The sequence below is a fragment of the Emydura macquarii genome, unplaced genomic scaffold (assembly GCF_026122565.2).
Source record: "Emydura macquarii macquarii isolate MOO-44397 ecotype Brisbane River unplaced genomic scaffold, CSIRO-AGI_Emac_v2 contig_3671, whole genome shotgun sequence".
Classification (NCBI taxonomy): Eukaryota; Metazoa; Chordata; order Testudines; family Chelidae; genus Emydura; species Emydura macquarii.
In genome coordinates, this window is record NW_027133808.1 from 5,484,780 (window position 1) to 5,509,316 (window position 24,537).

Here is a 24,537-nt window from a genome sequence, read left to right on the forward strand (position 1 = left end):
CTCTCATGTCGGAGCCTCCCTACACAACTTTCTTTAAGGATGAGGTTCAACTTTGCCCTCACCCAGCCTTCCTTCCAAAATTGGTTTCCCAATTCCATACAAACAAGGACATATTCCTCGTAGTCTTTTATCCGAAACCACACGCCATCAGTCGGGTGCATAGGCTGTATTTTCTGGATATTAGGCAGGCCTTGGCCTTCTATATCAAGAGATCAAAACCATTCAGGAAAACAACACAGCTCTTCATAGCAATAGCAGATAGGATGAAAAGTCTCCTGGTTTCTTCTCAAAGAATTTTCTCATGGATCACATTGTGTATCTGGGTGTGTTATGACTTGGCGGGAGTGCCTGTCCCTGCATTGACGACTCATGCATAGGCATCTCCAGCGGCATTCCTGGCCCAAGTCCTGATTCAGAACATTTGTACAGCAGTGAAGTGGTCATCTGTTCACACCTTCGCTGCACACTACGGTATTACACAGCATGCTAGAGATGCTGCTGCTTTTGGCAGAGCCGTATCACAATATGCAAGGCTATGAACTCTGACTCTTCCTCCAGTGGACCAGCTTGGGAATCACCTACTTGGAATCAACATGAGCAAGCACTCGAAGAAGAAGAAACAGTTACTAACCTTCTGTAACTGTTGTTCTTCAAGATATGTTGCCCGTGTCTATTCCAAGACCCACCCGCCTACCCCTCTGTTGGAGTCAGACAGCAAGATGAAACTGAAGAGGTGGGGGATTGGCAGGGTCCTATGTACAGTGCCATGAGGACATGACTCCAAGGGGCACTAGAGCCAACCCTATGGGTACCGCTAGGGGAAAAACATCCATGCAGCATGTTGCACACACACACCTACTTGGAATGGACATGAGAAACACATCTTGTTACAGTTACAGAACAGTTACAGTTACAGAAGGTTAGTAACCATTTTTTGTTAACTGAAGGCAGATAAACAATCCCTTGCCTGTTTTACTGATGATTATTTACTGTTTTATTTTAAAGGTTCAGCCTCCTTTTTGTACTCCAGATAACAGCACATACTGGAAGACAGATTGTGGAAATTATGCTGGTGCCCTGATGTATTTCTGTTCCTTTTATGTCATCATTGCATACATAATGCTAAATTTGCTTGTAGGTGAGTGACAATTATTGAATATGAAAAATAGTTGTCTTAGAATGTGGGTGGAATGCCATTAGATCTGGGTGCCTGATACAGAACAGTCCTTATGTTGTAGGCCATATCAACTATCACATTTTTTAAAACTCTGTCAGTAAAAAGAAATTGTTAAACGCCCTCAAGTTCACATTATAATTGTCTGATGTTTTCAGATATTTAACTGGTATGTTGTGTGTTTCTAATCTTCACTTTAAATTGCTGCCTGTTAACTCTAAATAAGAAAATGTCTTTTGATAAGGAGGTCTGTAAATGAAAGTTATGTGAAAATGAAAGAGTATGTTAGTAGATGAGAAGGAAATCATTTTTACAGAGCTCATCTGCTCTCCGGTTTATATTTTATAGGCCTGATAATCCAACTCCCGCTGAAATAAATGAGAATCTTCCAGTTGATTTTAATGGGCATTAGAATAGGCCCCTACTTAAGATTTAAGAACCAAATTTTCAAATTTGAGCAGAACAAAAACACACACAACTTTCTAACATTCCATATGCAAAATGGGCATTTGCACATTGAAATATGGGGGTGTATTAGCATCAGGATTGCTTGTAGGTTGTTACTGTTACAGCCCCATGTGAAAATTCAGTTCCTGCTAAAATACATTATCTCTAATTAATGTGTAACTGTTGGAAAGTACTGACAGGCTTAGGCTTACACTGTTTAATTTATGTGCTTTTTAGCAATTATTGTGGAGAATTTCTCATTGTTTTACTCCACTGAAGAAGACCAACTTTTAAGCTATAATGATCTTAGACATTTTCAAATTATATGGAACATGGTTGATGACAAAAGAGAGGTAAGATATTTGACAATAATCACTGCACTCAGAACTATTATTATTATTATTTGTTTTACCATAATACCCCAATCATGAACCAGGACCCCTTTGTGTTAGATGCTATACAAACCCACAACAAAACAAGTCCCTGCCCCTCAAAGAATTTATGATCTAAGTAAATCCTCTGCATTGTTTCCTCAAAAAATGTATTACAAGGAAAACATAAAGTGGGCTGTGCTAAGCCACTGAGCCTCAAACCCATCTAGAATCAGGGTGAGTTTGGGATGGTAGGATTTTTTTTTTTTTTTTAACATTAGCCCAGGCTCACAAAAGGTCAGTGAACATGAGCTGTTGCAGTTCACATAGGTCCTGATCCTTCAAACATGGACATGCATGATTAACTTTGCTCCCAGGGACTACACACAGAAGTAAAGTTAAAGCATGTGTATAGGTGTTTACAGGCTTATAGCCACATTCCTTTCCTTCTGTGCAGCACAGGAGTTGTCCCTTCAACTAAGGGTTCAAAGACGCACATGCTTACATTTCTTGTCTTCTGAATGGCTTCGCTGAAAAGGAGAGAGGACCTGGGTGGGGGAACAACTTAGAGGTTTGAATACCAACAGGAACTAAACCATGAATGGTTCACTCATCCCACCACTGAATTACTTTAAACAATTTTGAATATGAACTACAGTGTGTTGAGATTAGCCGATGGTCTAGTGGCAACAGATTGCAATGTGGGGATCAAAGTCTATGTCCTGTGTTTGCAGGGCTGGCAGGACTCAGAGTGCTACATTGTAGGGCTGAGAGGAGAGCACTGTGATGTGGGACTTTTTATAGCAAAGGACTTCCATCCCTTCCTATAATAAAAAAAAAATATGTTACATTACATTATGTTCAAAGAGAACTATTTGATTCCACAAATTTTGGAGAAAATATTTTCACTCCTAGTTCTTTATCAACAGCCAGACCCAAAATTGTTGCCACAAACACATCAAGAAGTTTGTATGTTGGTTACATCTTGGAGTAGAAGCTCTTTGAAAAGCAAGAAGATATAACAATATGATCACACCTCTGTATACATACATGATATGGCATCTGCATAACAGGCATAGTGACTGTTTAGCGCTCTAGCTGACTTTATTCCTAATGAATGGCAAGTGCAAAGAACCAGGTTAAATTCATTCAACTCTAGGCATAAGGGCTGATTTTTCAAGCCACCTATGTTGGAGTGGAAACTGGGCATCCAAATCCCCTAGGCAACTTTGAAAATCTTAGGCAAATTATGTGGGCCAGATTCTCAGCTGGTATGAATCAGGACAGCTCCATCAACTTCAATGGAACGATTGCTGATTTACGCCAGCTGAAGATATGGCCCTTTATGTCTGCCTTGTTTAATTGCACATACCCTTGTTACAGTCCTGGCCCCATGTAAGTCAAAGGGTACATCTACAACACAGGTGGGAACGAGCCTCCCAGCCCGGGTTAGGGTGACCGCATGCCCCAATTTTATAGGGACTGTCCTGATATTAGGGGCATTGCCTTACATAGGACCCTATCACCCCCCTCCCCCTCCCAATATTTCACACTTGCTATCTGGTCATCCTAGCCCAGATCGACAGACTTGTGCTAACAGGACTGAAGTTAGCATGCTAATTAGAGTAGCATCACTTTGAAAAGCAAGAAGACATAACGAGACTTTGGGTGCCCAGTTTCCATTCATTTGAAATGGAAATTGCATATCCAAACAGGTGGCTTTGAAAATCAGCCCTAAGCATTTTTATTCCCTGAGAATTAAACATTAGGCCTAGAGGTGAGTGAATATAACTGGGTTCTTTGAACTTGTCATTCATTAAGAATAAAATCAGCTAGAACTCTAAAAAATAACAGATGTGTGCTACTATGCCTGTTATGCAGCTGCCCCATCATGTGTGTAAAAATATTGTTCTTCTTCGAGTAATGTCCCTAGGGGTGCTCCACTGTAGATGCAGCAGTGCCTTTGTGTCTGGAGTCAGAGATCTTCAATAGCAGTGCCCATCGGACTGCACATGTGCACCTCCCCTGCTTCACGCAGTGTGCAGGAAGTATATATAGCACTCTCCAGTCTGACCACCCTCTGTTCCTTCTCTACTGCCTGTGGTCTGGAACAGAACCCTTAGCCGAGCCCATTTTTCACCTTCTCCTTAGATAGTTCTGTAATAAACTCCCCACTTAGTTAGTTAGTCAGTTCTTTATGTTTTTCCCCTTTCTTTCATCAAAACAAAATTTGTATTAATTTTTTCCTACTACTTTATATTAATTTCTACAACCCTACAGTCTTTAGCATAATGTAGGTTTCCATTTTCCCTGCCTCTCTCCCTTCCCGGACGGGAAGTGTTACTTCCCCCTCAAGCCTGGTTCTCCCAGGTTTAAGAGGTGCATCTCCTGTGGTTCTGCCTTCCTGATAACGGACGGCCATGCAGAATGCATTCATTGTTTGGGAGAGGAACACATTCCTCAGAAGTGTTTCCTGTGCCTTGACTTGAAACCTAGAGCAATAAAGGACAGAGACATCAGACTTAAATTGCTTCTGATGGATAAGTCCCTTCATCCACCCTCCAATCCTGCCTCACACTCCTCCCCAGAGAGGCCCTCACAATTGTCAAGATCAGTTACTGACCGTCATTCTCCACACCAAACTAAGAGAAAAACATCCTCTGACCGGGACGAGGGTAAGAAGAGAATGGCCCCCTCTTCAAATCCTGAGATACAAACCTCAAGAATGCTGTCCTCAGCTAGATCTGTGGCATTAACAGCTTTTGATGAGGGAGGGCACCACAAAGAAACATAGGGTATGTCTACACTGAAGTGGCAAAGTTGCTGCCATCAGATCGACTTATCTGGATCGACTGAGCAGTCAGTGTAGACCCGCTCAATCAATCAGGAAGTCGACATACTAAAACCACCTCCTCAAGTGGCGCAGTGCAGTGAAGACACTGTGCAGAACAGAAGTACAGCAGTTGATGGGAGTTACGCAAGCTACTCTGTGTAGCTTGCGTAACTCCCGTCAACTGCCACCGAATTGCCGGGTAAGTGTAGATCAAGCCTAAGTTCCTAAACGTTTAAGACAAGTTTGAAAGACCATATTAAGGCGCATCACCATCTATCAGCACCACCTTCTGTTTGCAGTGACCAAAGTGAGCCCTCGACCTCATCCACGGCTCGGAGACCCTCTGTGGCTTGACATCACAAACAGACCACCAGTTTGGCAACTGATTAGCTCCATTCCTATTATCTTGGATGCTTATCTCTTTGGACAGATGGGTCCTGGAAATAATAAAGGAAGGATATTCGATGCCCTTCTTAACTATACCATCCCACCACTCCCCCTCCCCATCCCTCTTCAGAGACCCCTCTCATGAGCTTATCCTTGAAGTAAACGATCTTCTGCAACTGGGAGCTATAGAGCTGGTCCCTGTACAACACACAGGACAAGGATTCTACTCCCACTGCTTCCTGGTTCAGAAGAAATCCAGTGGCTGACATCTCATTTTGAACATTCGCAACCTAAACAAGTTTCTCAAACTGCAACAATTCAAGATGGACACCCTCTCCACCATCATACCAGCATTCTTCTGTTGAACAGGGGAGAGTGGTTCTCAGCCCTCAACCTACAGGATGCATACTTCCATGTCACCATACATCCTGCTCACAGACGCTTCCAATGATACATAATAAGTGACAGCTCCTTCCAGTACAAAGTACTGCCTTTCAGCCTATCAACAGCACCGTGAGTTTTTTCCAAAGTACTTGCAGTGGTTGCAGCCCTCTTAAAAAAGAGAGGAATCACTATCTTCCCATATTTGGACAATTGCCTCCTCAAAGCTTCATATGAGGCTGAAGCACTCCAAGCGGTTTACACAACAATGAACGTTTTCAAAAGCACAGGTCTCCTTATCAACCTTGAAAAATCCACCTTGAGACTGGTGCAAACATTGGAATTCATAGGCACTCAACCCAATGCCATACAAGCAAGAGCAATTCTACCACCTCACAAGTTCACAGCCATAACAGCACTGATCTCAAATGCACGAGTGTGCCCCCAGATTTCAGCATACCTGCCTGCAGCTCCTGGGACACATGGTAGCAGCCCCTTTCATAGTCAGACATGTGAGATTACATATGCAATGTCTCCAGGGCTGACTCCGCACTGTGTACCTCCCTAACAAACACAGCATGTAGAAGCTATTGTCCATGCCAAGACAAGTCAAGGACTCTCTGCTGTGGTGGACACATCCCAACAACTTTTGTGCCAGGGTCCTCTTTCTCCAACCCTCACCTACCATGATTTTAACCACTGATGCTTCCCTCATTGGCTGGGGAGCACATTTGCTCAAACACAAGATACAAGGCAGATGGACACCCACCGAATCCACTCTTCACATCAACCTTTTAGAACTAAGAGTGGTTTGCAATACTTGTTGACCTTTCTTACCTCTCCTCAAACACCAGACGATACGAGTGATGACAGATAATCTCATCTGCATGTATTATGTCAACAGGCAGGGAGGAGCGAGATCCCATTCTCTCTGTTCGACATCAATCAAATTATGGAACTTTCGTGTCCAAACAACATTTCTGTTTCGGCTGCATACCTTACCGAGCATCAGAACATCAAGGTGGACACATTGAGCAGAGCTTTTCTCACAAACACAAATGGGAACTGGATATGAGAGCACTCCGACCCATATTCCATCAATGGGGCCATCCTACCATAGAAATGTTTGACACCCAACAGAACAACCATTGCCCTCAGGTTTGCTCCAGAGCAGGTCTGGGATGAGGATCAATGGGGAATGCTTTTCTCATAATCTGGAATGTACCATTACTGTATGCATTCCCCCCTTTTCCCCTCCTGTTCCAAGTCTTATGCAAAATACAGGAAGACTGATCTTGCATCACTCTAATAGCCCTTACATGGCCTCAACAAGTATGGTACATCTACCTGCTTTGTATGATGCTATGCTGGCCTATCAACCTTCCTCCAGCATCATGGCTCCTTTCACAGGACACTGGAAGTTTTCATCACCCCAACCCACAAACACTCCATCTGAAGGCATGGCTCCTTCTTGGTTCAGGGGTCTAAAAGTAGCCTGATCTGACCCAATGAAACATATTTTATTACATAGCAGACATGACACCACTAGATGCACATACACACATAAATGGAATAGATTCCAACATTGGTGCACCCCTAGGTGCATTGAAGCAGCTCACACTCCATTACCACTCATCCTGGAGTACCTCCTCCAACTCAGACAGGGTGGACTAGCCAACAGCTCAGTTAGAGCACACCTGGCTGCTATCACTACATTTCACCATCCTATTGAAGGATACGCGGTATTCAGACACACCCTTGTTAAGTGTTTCATAAAGGGCATCCAAAATCTATCCCCAGAGATATGAGCCCCCACCCCTTCCTGGGACCCAAACCTAGTCTTACAATCTTTGACGAGACCAGATCTTTGAACCAATGGCAACATGCTCACATTTATATCTAGCTATGAAAACTGCCTTTCTCGTTGCCATCACCATGACATGATGGGTGGGAGAAATCTCGGCCCTCATGGCATACATGCCATATACTGTGTTTCATGACACTTTGTCCACACGCCAAATTTCTACCCAAGGTCATAACATTTTTTCATTTGAACCAATCCATACACCTCCCCACCTTTTTTCCCAAACCATATAGTAACCAATGGGATGCAGCTCTCCCTACAGTGGACGAAAGGCATGCATTATCATTCTGCTTGGATAGAATAGACCATTCAGAAAATCACCATGTCTGTTCATATCCACCACCGAGAGGTCCAAGGGCAATGCTATATCGAAACAACACCTCTGTAAATGGATTTCGCAATGCATACGCCTCTCATATGAACTCCATAATGAACAAGCTCTTACCTCGATAAGAACACACTCCACCCGAGCACTGTCAACCTCCATTGCATTTCTTAACAATGTTCCTATTATTGACACATGCAAGGCAGCCACATGGGCATCCTCAGATACATTTGCCCAACATTATGCCATTTTGCAGGATTCCTCTGCCGACACCATCCTTGGATGTACGGTTCTATCCTCAGCTATACAAGCCACTCCAAAGCCCCAACCTTCCAACTAGGGGTACTGCTTTGTAATCACCTGCAGTAGAGCATCCATGGGGACATCACTCAAAGAAGAAGAGAGGGTTACCCACCTTGTGCAGTAACTGAGGTTTTTCGAGATGTGTGTCCCCGGGGGTGCTCCGCCCTCCTCCCCTCTGCTTCATAGCGTAATGTATGGGCTCTGTGGCAGAGAAGGAACTGAGGGTGGTTGGACCGTGCTACATATACTTCCTGCGCACTGCACAAGGCAGAGGAGGTGTGCATGTGCGGTCCAACAGGCACTGATATTGAAGATCTCCGACTTCAGATGCCAAGGTGCTGCCACACTTACAGTGGAGCACCCATGTGGACACACATCTAAAAGAACCTCAGTTACCGCACAAGTAAATAACCCTCTCTTATGTCCTCCTGCTTTTCAAGGAGTTTCTACTCTAATTAGTGGACGCTGTGCCTCACACTTCTCAGACTCTAAAGCCCACACAACTACCTGGTCCTCTGCTCAGGTGGCTAGTCCGAGTCTCTGCCAGAGCCGCAAGCTCCACACTGCTATTTCTAGCACACTAGGTCAAGCAAAGCTAGCATGAGTCTGTTTACCCTGGCTGAGAGGCACACTCCTGGCTGCTGTGTAGGGTCTTTAGAGAAATAGCATCTGTATCATATTAGAGAAACAGCATCACATAGAACTTCTGAATTATTTATAAGCATAGGCGGTGGGTATCAAAGGCCACAGCCGCTGTCACACTGCCAAACACCTGGGTCTTGGTGGCTCTGCCTCTTCCAGTCCCTCATGGGCGGGCAGCGGGTAATGGAGCCACTGGCAGGCAGGCACAGCCGGGACTGCTCCAGGTGCCAGATGGGTGGCCAGGGCTCGGGGGGAGGGCTGCTTCATGCTGGCCAGGGGCTGGGGGGGCCTGCTCGGAGCTGCTCCACTCTGGCCAGGGCTCAGAGCTGCAGTGCTTCAGCTGGGGCTGGGGAGTTGGGGGCGGCCAGGGCTCTGCCAGGGGGCATGGGGGCGTGGCCTCAGGAAGAAGGGGTGGGGCAAGTGGCTAGCCTCCCCGAAGGGGGCGTGCACATACTGCCCAAGTTCATAAGGTAGCCATAATTAACAAGCTATGTTCCAATCCTATTTAGGGGGTAATCCCTACCTTCCGTGTGAAGTTTCTGCTGAGATTGCTACGTGGGAGGTTGGAGGTAGATCTTGACAAAGACAAACTTTTGTTCAAGCACATGTGCTATGAAATGGAGAGGCTGCATAATGGTGGAGATGTCACTTTCCATGACGTATTGAGGTATTGTGGACTTTTCCTTTAAGTTTGTGTAATAGGTTTCTCGGCAGACTAAACTTTGTACATGAGCCTGAAAAATGAGTTAGGGATACAATCTAGTGTCTAAAGCGCTACTCTCTACTTAAATGTAAACCAAATATTGGATGTTTCCTCAAAATTAATTTTTACAGTAGAAAATATAAGTCCCAGAGAAATGTCTCCATGAGCATTCTAAATTCCCACTTGAAATAAACTAACATTCCCTTGCTGTGTTTGTAAATCCAAACAATGCAGTATTGCGCTAGCACAGGTGAAAACCTGACAGTAAAATTAACTATAAACAAAAGTGAAACTGAGTATCCTTCAATGATTACATTTTCCCAGATGAGAAAAATGCAAAAAAGGTAAACAGGCAGCATAAACGGGAAAACAAAACTGAATTTTCAAACTTAAGGTGCCTAAAGTTAAGTACCTGAATCCATATTTAGGCACCTATATGTAGGTGGCCTGATTTTCAGTTATGCTGAGCCCCAGTAGATCCTCCCTTCAACTTAATTTAGCTATCTATATAAATTTACTATAGGTGCCAAAGTTTGACATTTTTGCATTGAGATTTTAAAAATGTATCACTTTTAATAATAATATAGGTAAGTACACTGGCTTTTTAAAAATACTAACTATTTGTGTATTTCTTCTAGCATGCTCTCATATAGGTCTGTTGATATCAGGAAAAGTCTTCAATTAGAAGAGCTTCTTGCCAGGGAACAACTGGAGTACACGATTGAAGAAGAAGTGGCCAAACAGACTATACGCATGTGGCTGAAGAAATGCTTAAAGCGTATCAGAGCAGTAAGTCAAGCAAAAGCACGTGCTGGTGGAGTGCTTGCAGTGAACTGAACCAGACAACAAAGCTAGAGTTTTCTCTCACTTTGCCTCGTTTACTCTGGAGCCATCATTACAAGTTATGTGCAAAAATATGTATCAGTGGAAAAATCAGGCTTGGTCTACACTTAAAAGTTAAGTTGACATAGGTACATCAGCCGGGGTGTGAAAAAATCACACCCCTGACTGACATAGCTATGCCAATCGAACCCCTAGTGTTGCTGCAACTGTGTCAACAGAAGAATGCTGCCATCAACAGAGCTAACTTTGTTTGAGAAGGTGGTGTTCTTACACTAATGGAAACCCCCTTCCATCAGTGTAGGCTGCACTACAGGACTATGCCGGCATAGATATGCTGGTATAATCTCCCTAACATAGACATATCCTCAGTGAAAAATTACATTAACAGAATTAGTAAATTTAGCATATTTTGCAGGCAAAAACTTTTGCTGCCAACTACTCCTTACACAGCAGGAAAACTGTAAGACCTGCTCTGCAACAGACAAAGCCAAATGAATAAAGCACAGAGTACATTATTTGGGGAAATGTCTTTGTGGGCCCAGTCTTGCTCTTATAGAATCATAGAATCATAGAGTTGGAAGGGACCTCAGGAGGTCATCTAGTCCAACCCCCTGCTCAAAGCAGGACTAACCTCAGCTAAATAATTCCAGCGAGGGTTTTGTCAAGCTGCAACTTAAAAACCTCTAAAGATGGAGATTCCACCACCTCTCTAGGTAACCCATTCCAGTGCTTCACCACCCTCCTAGTGAAAAACTTTTTCCTAATGTCCAACCTAGATCTCCCCCACTGCAATTTGAGACCATTGCTCCTTGTTCTGTCATCTGCCACCACCGAGAACAGCCTAGCTCCATCCTCCCTGGAACCCCCTTTCAGGTAATTAAAGGCTGCTATCAAATCTCCCCTCATTCTTCTCTTCTGCAGACTAAACAAGCCTAGTTCCCTCAGCCTCTCCTCATAAGTCTTGTGCTCCAGCCCCCTAATCATTTTTGTTGCCCTCCGTTGGACTCTCTCCAACTTCTCCACATCCTTTTTGTAGTGGGGGGCCCAAAACTGGACACAATACTCCAAATGCGGCTTCACCAATGCCAAATAGAGGGGAATAATCACTTCCCGTGATCTGCTGGCAGTGCTCCTACTAATGCAGCCCAATAAGCCATTAACCTTCTTGGCAACCAGGGCACACAGCTGACTCATATCCAGCTTCTTATCCACTGTAACCCTCAGGTCCTTTTCTGCAGAACTGCTGCCTAGCTCATCGGTCCCCAGTCTGTAGCTGTGTATGAGATTCTTCTGTCCAAAGTGCAGGACTCTGCACTTGTCCTTGTTGAACCTCTTCAGATTTCTTTTGGCCCAATCCTCCAGTTTGTTTAGGTCCTTCTGTATTCTATCCCTACCTTCCAGGGTATCTACCACTCCCCCTAGCTTGGTGTCATCTGCAAACTTGCTGAGGGTGCAATCTACCCCATCCTCTAGATCATTGATGAAGATGTTGAACAAAACCAGCCCCAGCACCGACCCCTGGGGCACTCCACTTGTGACCGGCTGCCAGCTAGACATGGAGCCATTGATCACTACTCGTTGAGCCCTATGCTCTAGCCAGTTCTCTATCCATTTTATAGTCCATTCATCCAACCCATACGTCTTTAACTTGCTGATAAGAATACTGTGAGAGACCATATCAAAAGCTTTGCTAAAGTCAAGGTATATCACGTCCACCGCTTTCCCCACATCCACAGAGCCAGTCACCTCTTCATCGAAAGCAATCAGGTTGGTCAGGCATGACTTTTCCTTGGTGAATCCATGTTGACTGTTCCTGATCACCTTCCTCTCTTCCTAGTGCCTTAAAATGGATTCCTTGAGGACCTGCTCCATGATTTTTCCAGGGTTTGAGGTGAGGCTGACCAGTCTGTAGTTCCCTGGATCCTCTTTCCTCCCTTTCTTGAAGATGGGCACTATATTTGCTTTTTTCCATTCATCAGGGACCTCCCCCAATTGCCACGAGCTTTCAAAGATAATAGCCAATGGCTCTGAAATCACATCAGCAAACTCCCTCAGCACCCTTGAGTGCATTGCATCTGGCCCCATGCACTTGTGTATGTCCAATCTTTCTAAATAGTCTTGGACCTGTTCCTTCAGCACTGCGGGATGTTCACCTCCTTCCCATTCTGTGCCGCCCAGTGCAGTCTCGGAGCTGACCTTGTCTGTGAAGACAGAGGCAAAAAAGGCATTGAGTACCTCAGCTTTCTCAACATCCTCTGTCACTAGGTTGCCTCCCCCATTCTGTAAGGGGCCCACACTTTCCCTAGTCTTCCTCTTGTTGGTAACATACCTGTAGAAACCCTTCTTGTTCCCCTTCACATCCCTTGCTAGCTGCAACTCCAGTTGTGCTTTGGCCTTCCTGATTTCATTCCTGCATGTTCGAGCAGCATTTTTATACTCCTCCCTAGTCATCTGACCAAGCTTCCACTTCTTGTAAGCTTCTTTTTTAGGTTTAAGTTCACCAAAGTCTTCTTTGTAAAGCCAAGCTGGACGTCTACCATATTTGCTATTCTTTCTGCACATCGGGATGGTTTGTTCCTGTGCCCTCAATAAGGTTTCTTTAAAATACAGCCAGCTCTCTTGGATTCCTTTCCCCCTCATATTAGCCTCCCAGGGGATCCTGCCCATCAGCTCCCTGAGGGAGTCAAAGTCTGCTTCTCTGAAGTCCATGGTCCGTATCCTACTGTTTTCCTTTCTTCCTTTTGTCAGGATCCTGAACTCGACCATCTCATGAAATTGAAGTTGAAGTTAATAGCAAAATGCCCATTATCTTTAGTGGTGCAGGATCATGCACTCTTCTAAACAACCTGGTAGAGGTTAAAGTGAGTGCCAGTTTCTGGAATTTGTACTTCTGATATTTACATTGCCACTATCACTCCATCTTGGATAGATAGTCAGGCAAAAGATCACTCTATAAGCCACCACCAAATCAAGGGTCTTCATCACTGCAGAATAGATCCCCAGAAGATGGTACTACAATCCTCAAAGAAGACCCAAATGTAATGTACATTCTGAAGCCTAATTTGCATGTGCTGTTCCAGTGCCAGAAGTGCAAATAAGTTATTTATATGCAAAAAAAGGCAGTTTTGTTTATTTCAACATACAAACGTATGTCTATATGTATGTGCAGATTAGGTACATAAAGCCCTGTGTTCCTGTATTTGTGAAAATCAGGCCCAGAATGTTTAGAACATTTGGGCTGGTTATAATATTTTCACTGAGTTATTGCCATTTTTGCTGGCAAAACAATTGACCTGGGCAAAAATTACAGTAAGAAATTTCACCACAAAAATCTGTATTTTTGCCATGAAACGTTTGTGATTTAGCGCAGCAGGGAATTTGAAACAGTGCTTGCTGTTATTCTCCCCTTTTCTTCTATTTATGCAGGGGTGAATTTCAAATCTCAAGTAAGGATCTCATTGATGCAGTTTTAATTTTACAAAAGCTCATTTGGTGTCTGTGCTATTGAAGTCAATGGGATTTTGGCCACTGAGTTCTATAATTGTAGGATCTGCCTCTTGCTGCTTTGTAATTTTGTAAAACCTAAAACTGATAGTTTGAATACAGCTCTCATTTTATCAGAAACAAATTCTTTGAGTGATGGTCCCTGTCCACCCACATATGACTCTTCCACTGAGCCGTGGTTCCACTACTCCACTACCACCGATGCCCGGCAACCCATGTGCTTGGCTCTATTGACCTCCCTGGGACCCATACTGGGACCATGAGATACCACCACTGCTGCTTTACTGGCCATCTCCTGTCCCCACAATGCCCCCCTTTGTTTATGAGGAAATGGAGGAAGTCACCGTACAACCAGCATCACCGGTACCACCAGTCCTCACTGAAGTCTCATTGTCCCCGGGCAAAGCATTCATCCCACCTTCCCTTCCGCCTCCAGACAATCACAGCCAGTATCATGACCTGCTTCAGTGCGTGGCTACAGCTCTCAACTTCACGATGGAAGAAGCTAGGAACCACAAAACCAACTCCTGGATATTCTGCAACTGCTTGGGCCTGTCCACACTGCCCTCCCTATCCACAAGGATATCCTTCATCCAGCTCAATTGGTCTGGCACATGCTGGCTTCCTGTAACCCTACTCCGAAGCACACTGAGCAACAATACTTCGTCCCAACTAATGGTATGGACTCCCTTGCTTACTCACCCCCCAATTCACTCATGGTCCACGCGGCAACCTAATACGCTAGACAACAGCATCTCAAGGCCAGCCTCCGGGACCGGGCGGTAGAGAAGCTGGACTTTTGGGGGTAAAAGGTTTATTCGCCTGCAGAACTTCAGTTATGTATTGCGAATTACCAGGCCCTCTTGGAAAAGTACAATTTCCTGACATACTCGCAATTCACGGCATTCCAGGGCATTCTCCCAGAAGAGAAACAGCAGGATTTCCAGGTGCTGCTGGACAAGGGCAAACTGACTGCCAAGGTGACCCTCCAAGAAGTGGAAGAAGTTGCTGATACAGCATCCCACTTCCTGGCGACCAGTGTGGTACTCTGCCAAGATTCCTGGCTCCAATTAGAGATAAGATGAACGAATTCCTCCGCTCACTCAAAGATTCATGTGCCAGTCTGCGGTCACATAGTATCTACATCTCAGCTCCCACCCCTGTCCTCGCACCTCCTACCAATCCTACTTTCAACGACCGCAGGAACTGTCTCACCATTGTCCATGCACCCAACAACCCCTTTACTCTGCCACTACCACTTCCGCTCCCTCGGCTTTCCCACAACATCTACCCAAACAGCTGTTTTGACTCTTCCATCGAGACCCATGAACCTCCTCTCACCTTTCTATGGTGCCCCAGGTTGTCTTTGGGGGTTGTCTTGCCCTGTTTGCCCATAATTGAGGCAAGATCACCACCAATTGATGGGTGTTGGACATCATTCACCAGGGGTACTCGATAGAGTTCCTCTTGTTCCCCCCTTGTTACCCATTCCATGATGGCCATGGAGAACCCTCCCATCATGATCTCTGAGAGGAAGCAGACACTCTCCTCCAGAAGGGCACCATAGAATGCATCCTCCACTGCTATCATGACTGCGGGTTCTATTCTCCTTATTTCCCTGTTCCAAAAAAGAGGGGTGGCTGCTGCTCCGTTCTGGACTTCCAATTGCTCAACAAGTTCATATGCAAATTCTGGTTCCAGATGGTCATGCTTCACCTCATTTTTCCATCCCTCCCCCAGGGATCCTATTTCATAGCTCTTGATATGAAAGATGAATATTTCCACATCGACATCCACCCAGTTCATCAGAAATTTCTCCATTTTACGATGGGATACTTCCATTATCAGTTCCGGGTCCGCCATTTCAGCATCACCACCACTTCTTGCTTGATTTGCCACCCTCACCTTTCTCATCATGCAGCTACGCTACAAACTGCGTACACACATCTGCTGATGCCTTTCCCTCCTTGGCCACATGGTGGCCTTCACCTCCATAACGCCCCATACCTGCCTTCCTATGCGCTGTCTTCAGCTCTGGCTCCAGTCAACCTACAAACCACAGACGGAAAGCTTGGGCAAACCAGTCCTGCTCCCCCTGCTTTGTACTAGCTTTTCTCAAATAGTGGACCAATCCGTCCAAAGTCTTGGATGCCTCCCTCACTGGGTGGGGTGCCCATCTGGACAGCAAAAGAGGTGAGGATGCACATCAACATCCTGGAATTACGAGCTGCCCACCTTACCTGTTGGGTGTTCCATTATGAGATCGTAGTGCATTCAGCGGCTATCCAACAACATGATAGCTGTTCTGTATATTAACAAGAAAGGTGGCACCGAGTCATCCTCTCTATATGCGGAGGCCATTCACCTCTGGAACTGGTGCATTAAGCACGGGGTCACCATACATGCTGTGCATCTTCTGGACCCGAGTAATTCCCTAGCGGACATGCTTAGCTGGTCCTTCTATGTGAATCACAAGTGGGAGCTACACGACCCCACATTTCACTCAGTCTTCTGCTAGTGGGGCACCCCGCACTGGGATCTCTTTGCAACCAACACAAGCCACAAACTCCCCCTCTTCTGCTCCACAGGGGCCCTCGGGCTGGGCTTGCAGGACAATGATCTTCTCTGGCCCTGGACCACCAAAGTCTGTTACACCTTTCTGCCCATTCCCCTGCTCCCACAAGTCCTGTGCGAGGTGCGGGAGGATTGAGCAACAATCATCCTGGTAGCCCCCTTTTGGCCTTGCCAATATTGGCTCACCAACTTCCTCCACGTCTCCACTCATGCCCTGATCCACCTTCTCATCCACCCATATCTCCTCACACAGGCGCAGGGATACCAGTGATACCCCAGCCCAGATCTGCTTCACCTTACAGCTTAGTATTAGGATGGGGCTTGCATGTAGACAGAGCATGCTCCACCCTGGTGCATGACATCCTTATGCACAGCAGGAGGCCATCAACCACGGCCTTCTATCAAGCAAAATGGAAGTGCTTCACCACCTGGGCTCTCTGCCACCATTACCCACTGGACTCCATTTCCTTTCCTATCCTCCTGGACTACCTTCATTGATTTAAGCTGTCAGGCTTCACCCACTCCTCCATCCGAATCCACCTGACAGCACTCAGTGCCTTCCTGTTCCCTGTGGACGGTTCCTTCATCTTCACTCACTCAATCACCGTTTGCTTCCTTTGAGGCCTATTCAACACCTTCCCATCAGTGCAGAAACCTATCCCCTTTTGGGACTTCAATCTTGTCCTTTCTACCCTCACTAAACCATCCTTTGAACCCCTCATGACCTGCTGTCTCACCCATCTCTCCATGAAGGTGATCATCTTGGTGGCCATCACCTCAGTGAGACACGTTAGTGAACTGGCAGCCATAGTGGCTGAACCATCTTCCACAAAGACAAAGTCTCCCTGTGCCTGCACCCCATGTTGATCCCAAGGTGGTCTCCCCCTTCCACCTCAACCAAAGCATCCACCTTCCGATCTTCTATCCTAAACGGCATACCTCCCCCAGGGAAAAAATGTTGCATTCTCTCAATATCCACCAGGCGCTGGCCTTTTTACCTCCACCGTGCCCATGCCTTCCGCACTTCGCCCAGGCCCTTCCTCGGCATCGCAGAATGTTGCCTGGGCCAAGCCCTTTCCTCACAACGCATCTCTAAGTGGATCTCCCATTGCTACACCCTCTCTCATGTTCCTCCGCCCCCTGGAGTCATGGCTCATTCTATTTAGGCACATGCCACCACATTGGCCTACCTCACGGATGTACCATGGCAGGACATTTGTAAGGCGATCATGTCCACACCTTTACCACTCACTACACCATTGCCCCACCAGCAACAGCAGATACAGCAGTCAGCCATGCCATCCTACAGACTGTGACTTCTCACAGTCTTCACATCCACCTCCATGCTGAGCACTGCTTGCTATTCACCCACATCTGGAATCCATATAGGGATCAGCACTCGAAGAAGAAGATGAGGTTATTTACCGTAACTGGAGGTTCTTCGAGATCTGTGGTCCCTATTTGGATTTCAATACCTACCCTCCATCCCCTCTGCTGCGGCCTACCTTGCTTGCTGGTAAGAGGGATACAGGAGTGGCATTGACCTGTACGACCTCTTATAGCCTCGGACACACCATGCGACTGATGCACAATGCACATGCGGGTCAACAGACACTACTACAAACAGATCTGACTCCTGCACATGGTGCACATGAACACCCACACCTGGAATCCAGATAGGGACCGTGCATCTCAAAGAACCTCCAGTTACCGAAATTAACCTCTTTCCAGGAATATTTAGATAAATGGTTCCTTTTCAGATTAATTTTTCCATTTTTGTCCCATCTCTAATTATAGTTGCTATTAATGTAATCCAATCTTTCAGTTTTGATTTGTTCAACCCAATTGCTCAATTCATTATGATATAGAATTATAATATATAAAAGTAGATATACTTTTCATTTCACCTTAACCATATGAATCAAACCATTACCTGTTACATGAACCTTTTATTAATTGAGGAGAATTGCAAAATACTTCGTTAATATAAGCTTTTTATATGTTTTCAAATTCTCTTGTTAATTATTAAGCAAGTGGCATGTTAAAACTATTCAGCACAATGAAACCTCCTCTTAGGACTAAATTAGATGAAAAGGTTTTAGTGAAAGAGGTTACATTTTTCTATTTGTATTGTAAAGAACCCAGCACACTTTTGGCACTGTTACAATAATAACTTCCAACAAAAAATCCGCACTTTAAAGTATTCCTAAAGCTTCCATGACCATTTTATTCAACCTTATTTGGGGCCTGATCCAAAGGCTATTGGGAATCTTTCCATTGCCTTCAACTAAGTCACAGTTTTGTTTTTGCTGGCTCTTTGGGTGGTCTGTTGAAGCGTAGATTTGTAAATTGATATATTTTAAGGCCAGAAGGCATCATTATGATCTATTAGTTTGACCTCCTGCATGACACAGAACATAGATTTCACTCAGTAATTCCTACATCTCAAGCTCATAGATTTCATAGAGACAGATTTCTCTATATTTAAATAGCGATGATAAGGTCTATGTAGATTTACAGAAAAGATTGAATAATTTGTAACCCATACCAGCCATTCAAAATTGTTTAAAATATTCAATATTTAGAAGGATTCTTTAAAAAGAAAAAAAAAAACAAGGAAGAAAAATCTTTGAGAAGGAATTTCTTTTTTCCTTTTGGTCACATAAATATTATATTTTGATAGAAACAGCAGCAGTCATGCAGCATTATCCATAGTCTACGAGAGAGTCAACAGCAGGAATTAAGCCGATTTCTGAATCCTCCCAGCATTGAGACAACACAGCCAAGTGAAGATATAAATACTAATAATCAGGATAACAATGCACAGCCAGAGGTATGGGCCTATAAAATTATTTAATAAAATATCTAATAAAGAACTATACTTGAGCTTGCCACAACAAAATTTCATTTTAACATTTTTAATATAATTTTCATTGGAAAAAGTTTAAAACAAGATATTTTTAAAGCATTGACATTCAGTTATATAGTCAGCATGGTCTAAGGGAAAGGGCACTGGCTAGGAAGGCATGTAACACGGGAGAGGGCCACTCTTCCATGGGATCCTGGAAAAGCCTCCCCCACAAGCCACTCGGTGGGATTTTATCATAAGTTCCAACCCAATTATTTTTTATGTTAATGTGTAGACTTTGTTTTTTTTAGCAGTAAGGAACCAGAAACCAAATTGCAGGGACAAAATAAAAATGTAGTCAGTGCATGTTTCTTTAATAGGATGGGAAATAGTGATCTTTTAAAGCCTTTGTTACAAGGGGATGGCCATTCAATAAGTAGCCATAATTCAGGTCACTGATTTTTGGTTTTGCCCCCTTCAGACAAGCAGCCAGCAGCAGCTCCTAAGTCCAACACTTTCTGACAGGGGTGGATATCGGCAGGACTCTACAGATGCTGGAAAGCCTCAACGGAAGTTCGGACAATGGCGTTTGCCATCAGGTTAGTGAAAACTATGTAATATAAAATAAAATATATAAATACCAAAATAACATCTTGAAATGCCACTTGACAAGAGGCTGTTTAAAAAGGGTCACACTGTGTACACACAGGCCCAAAATGGAGAAAATGCAGAGGGGAGGGGAAACTGGTCCATGATCTTCCTCCTCTTTGCCCTCCTCACCCACTTTGGAGTGTTTGCCACCTGAACCTTCTAAAAGAAATCTGTCCCTTCACCCCCTGAAGCTTTTAAATATATGAAATTATGAAGATGTGATCCGTCAATCACCTTGATTTGTATGTTGGCCTTCTTTTTCCCATTCTTCATCTGTTTGTATATTTAGACTGTAAACTCTTTGGAGCAAGGATTGTGCCTTCCTGTCTAGCATCTAGCACATTTTGGGTACTATTGAAATATATAAAATATAATAACAATAGCTTAATAAACATTTCTTTATAACTATAGCCACTGTGATGCCCTCTTCCATCTCTATAATAACCAGACCCTGGATTAATAAACTCCTAGTCCATCTGTCTAGGTGCTTAATCAGCCCCGGACAGGTTTATTTACTCATAAACAGGAAGCACCCTTAAGTTTTCATCACACTAACTACATCAAAATAGAAAATAAGAGCCAGATAGTTTATTTTAAGTCAACGGTCATGTTGGGTGGATGAGGGGATTGAGTAGAAGGTGCAGAAAGAAGCACATGCTACTATCATACCTCTTCTCCCTTTAAAAGTGCACAATCCCCACATCAGGCCAGCTCTACTGACCAATGTAAGGGGACAGGGACCCATGCTTATGTACATACATGGTACTGGGATCGTGTATTTAAAGGAGGCACATTAGCCTTTAATTCTCCAGTCCTCTTTTTAATTTAGATGCGCTTCAGTCAGTTTAACCCTAGAATATATTGGTTGAGCTTAGTTCAGTAATTTAATGACACAAGCTAAACTAATTTAAGCAAGTATTAAACCAGAGTAAGGCCTCAATCCTGCAAAGTGCTGAGCACTCTGGACCCAATCCACCAAAGCTCTTAAGCATGTTTTCAACTTTTAGATCATGAGTAGTCCCATTGAACTCAATGGGATCATTGACCTACCTAAAGTTAAGGACAGACTTTGACGGATCAAAGCCAAAGTGTTCAGCACTTTGCAGGATCAAACCCTACAGTGCATCTACATTATGGGTTTACACCAGTTTTACTAGATCCATTTTAAATCACTCTGTTTAAACTGGTGTCATATCTCTAGTATAGACAAGCTCTAAGAACAAATAGTTCAATAAGCATGTTTACTCTATTAAATAGTTTTGTATTTAATTTCGTAGCCCCCAAACCAATAAGCCATTCGGTGTCTTCAGTCAATCTGCGGTTTGGTGGTCGTACAACTATGAAATCTGTCGTATGCAAGATGAATCCCATGTCTGATACTGCTTCCTGTGGATCAGAAGTGAAGAAATGGTGGACAAGACAACTAACTGTGGAGAGTGATGAGAGTGGGGAGGATCTTCTTGACATCTGACCAGGAGAAGAGGCTAACTTTAGTCATATTGCAACAACAGCCATTTCAAATAAAAATCTAATTTTCTTAAATAGAATAGACTAGAGTAAGAGATAATTGATGTACGTTTTATTTAAAATTAATGCCATAGGATTTTTCAACTGCTTATCTTTCTGCCATATAAAACATAATACAGATTTCAGCTCTGTGGAGATGATTACTGTATGTTAAGAAGACTCTATATTATAGCAGTATTGATAACACCAGATAGTCTCTATTATCTTTAGAGTTTTGAAAGATTTCATACATTCTTTAGCTGTAAGAAAAATCTGTATTCAGGCATACACTTCTGCATTTTTTTCATCTTGTACCATACCTGAAAATAGCCAGCACATTACCATACAGCATTTCTTTTCTTTTTATTTTTCCTCAGTTCTATTCTAGTAATATTTCTCTAAAACGATTTTATTATTCATGAATGACCTAAAGAGGTCAGCACTGAGTTCATGCAAAGGGACAGTTTTTTACAAAGTACAGATTCTGAATTTCAAGTCTAGTCTTTTTCTTGTAATGTTTTAAAATATGCAAATACAATATAGCTGATTTTAAAATCAGAAAATGATGGATTGGCTTTTAAAAATTGTAATTTTTTTTTTTTTGGTTAATTATGCAAAGAGTTTGATTTTCATAAGAAATCAGCAAAAAAAATTACATGAATTTAAGAACTTGCAAAAACATTTACACATGAAAAACAAGATGGTGCGTATCATTAATGACCTGGAAATCAAAAAGGAATCCTACATAAAGTGAAAACTTGGAAGGATTGCTACTGAAGAGTACAAAAGAACAGCAAAACCATACAGGGACAAAATCAAAAATCCTAAGGCACAAAATAAGTTACACCTAGCAAGGGTCATAAGAGGCAATTAGAAGAGGTTCTTTAAATTAGGAGCATGAGAAGGAAATGGGAAAGTGTAGGTCCTCTACTTAGCAAAGGAGAGCTGATGATAGCAAGAAGGCTGAGATGTTTAATGCCTATTATGCTTCAGTCTTCACTAAAAAGGTAATTGTGACCAGATAGTCAAAACAATTAATATGAGGGGGAAGGAACACAAGCCAAAATAGGTAAAGAATATTAAGATGAGTTAGATATATTCAAATTGGCAGGGCCTGATGAAATTCATCCTAGGATACTTAAAAACTAGCTGAAGCAATCTCGGAACTATTAGCAATTGTCTTCAAGAATTCATGGAGGACAGATGAGGCCCTAGAGGACTGAAGAAGACCAAATATAGTATCTGACTTTAAAAAGGAGAATAAAGAGGATGTGGGGAATTATAGACTGGTCATCCTAACTTCAATACCTGGAAAGATACCAATTGACTGTTTAATAAGTTGTTTCAGTAAGTGCCTGGAGGATAATAGAGTTATAAGATATAGCCAGCATGGATTTGTCAAGAACAATTCATGCCAAACCAATCTAATTTCCTTCTTTGACAGGGTTATTGGCCTAGTTGACAGAGGGGAAGCAGTAGACCTGTTATATAAAATAGCAAGCTAGAGTCCTCTTTGGAACTCAGTAGTGCTCAGAGGCTTTTAAAATACATTTAAGTTTTACCTATCTATAGATCCCTGCAAATCTGCGGATATCTGCTTTATATCTGCCGACCATTTGTGCAGATTGCGGATCAGATGCGGATACATATCTTGTATCCGCGCAGGGCTCTACCTATCTAGTTAGGAGTGAACCAAGTTTTAACCATGTTATTACTCATGCTATAGTCCGACAAAGCCAAGGCTGCATCATGATTCCAAAACATGGTTAAAAAGTAGCTTGGTCCCTTTTATTCTAGGAAATCATGTTTTAACATGTGGTGTTGGTTTGTTTTGTGTAGTCTCAGCAACGCTAAACACTTGCCAGACAAGTAAAAGAGAACCAATTACTTTCCCAAAGAGTTTTCAATATAGGTTGATGCTATTCAAATACAGGGATAGGAAAGAGAAGCAACCAAAAGCAGCGTGAATGAGCAGTGAAGCATGGCACACATCTTGTATGTTCCACAGTATATGGTTGTTTAGATATATGGGCTGGGGATGGCCCTTTCCTCAGATAAACATTGGTGGTTGTAGGCTTTGTAGCTGGGCCCCAAACACAATTGTTTTTGTAGTATAGCTGAGACCTTTTCAACTACCATTGTTTCCTATGGAAATGGTAGGTTGCTCTAACATGGCCTGACGTGAGATCTCGTGAGAGGCTCATAGTTACTGTATGTCTCCACATGTAATATTTTCTTTCAAAAACTGATAATTCTCAGTGTTCTACAGTGTTTTCTGGCCAAAACAGTAATGAAGAATTATCAGAAAACAGTATTGTTTTCACTGATGCCTTCACCAGTGATGCATACTCAGTTTTGACCATAAAATACAGTTTTCATGGTGTCTACCAACATTTCGTTCTCTATGTGCTGTTGAACAGATATTTTTTAAATGTAATCGTCTCAAAGAGGCATAATGTACACATCTGTGTTTAATGTATTCTTTCTGTCTGTGGTACATTTATGTTTAAAAATAGTCAAAATTTACTTACATCTTAGATTTAAAGTAACCAAATATGTGCATTCTATTGTTTATTAAGTAGACTATGACTAAACATTTAAGAAAATTACAAAACATCTTTGACAAGGCCAGTATTTTGTGTTCTGTTTTGTGTCAATTTGAAGTTCAGCTTTTGTATATAAGACAATCTGATAAATATTGGATTTATAAAAGATATAATCTTGATTTTCAATAATGTATTGAACTGCAGAAACTTTCTGAATCATTGTTACTGCGAGTCTTCTTTTTTTAAAAAAATCTGGCAAACATTTTGTCTTTGCCTTACAGTACTCTGTCAATAAAAGTGAGTTGCATTAAGCCAGATCTATCCCCCAAACTGTCATTGTAACTGCATTTGATGTACTTAGCTCATATAGTACTTGGCTGCACAGTAGCATATAATAGGGCAGATTACTTAAAATGCCATCTGAACCCTAGAATAGTAGTAGTAGCATTTAAGTCCTAACAATTGCCATACCAGATGAGAAATGTGGTCCATCCAGTCCAGTATTCTAGATTTTTCAGATGAAGAGCCAAAAAATCCTGTCTTGGATAATTATATCAATATAATGGCATTACTGGAGGAGCCAAGACCTTCCCATTTACACTGAAACAAACATTTTAAAAAAGTATCCAGAGAAA

General features: G+C 43.0%; 1 protein-coding gene across 1 annotated transcript in view; it reads left to right on the top strand.

Moving 5' to 3' along the window:
* Positions 1 to 21,627, top strand: part of NALCN (sodium leak channel, non-selective) — a 346,536-nt gene extending 324,909 nt beyond the window's left edge. Inside the window, exons 38-44 of the mRNA XM_067536921.1 lie at positions 1,006 to 1,138; positions 1,859 to 1,974; positions 9,237 to 9,394; positions 10,069 to 10,219; positions 19,035 to 19,184; positions 19,681 to 19,798; positions 21,128 to 21,627. Of these exons, the coding sequence (XP_067393022.1) occupies positions 1,006 to 1,138; positions 1,859 to 1,974; positions 9,237 to 9,394; positions 10,069 to 10,219; positions 19,035 to 19,184; positions 19,681 to 19,798; positions 21,128 to 21,321 (1,020 nt within the window). The 3' untranslated portion in view covers positions 21,322 to 21,627. The remainder of the gene's footprint in view (positions 1 to 1,005; positions 1,139 to 1,858; positions 1,975 to 9,236; positions 9,395 to 10,068; positions 10,220 to 19,034; positions 19,185 to 19,680; positions 19,799 to 21,127) is intronic.
* Positions 21,628 to 24,537: the final 2,910 nt, after the last annotated feature.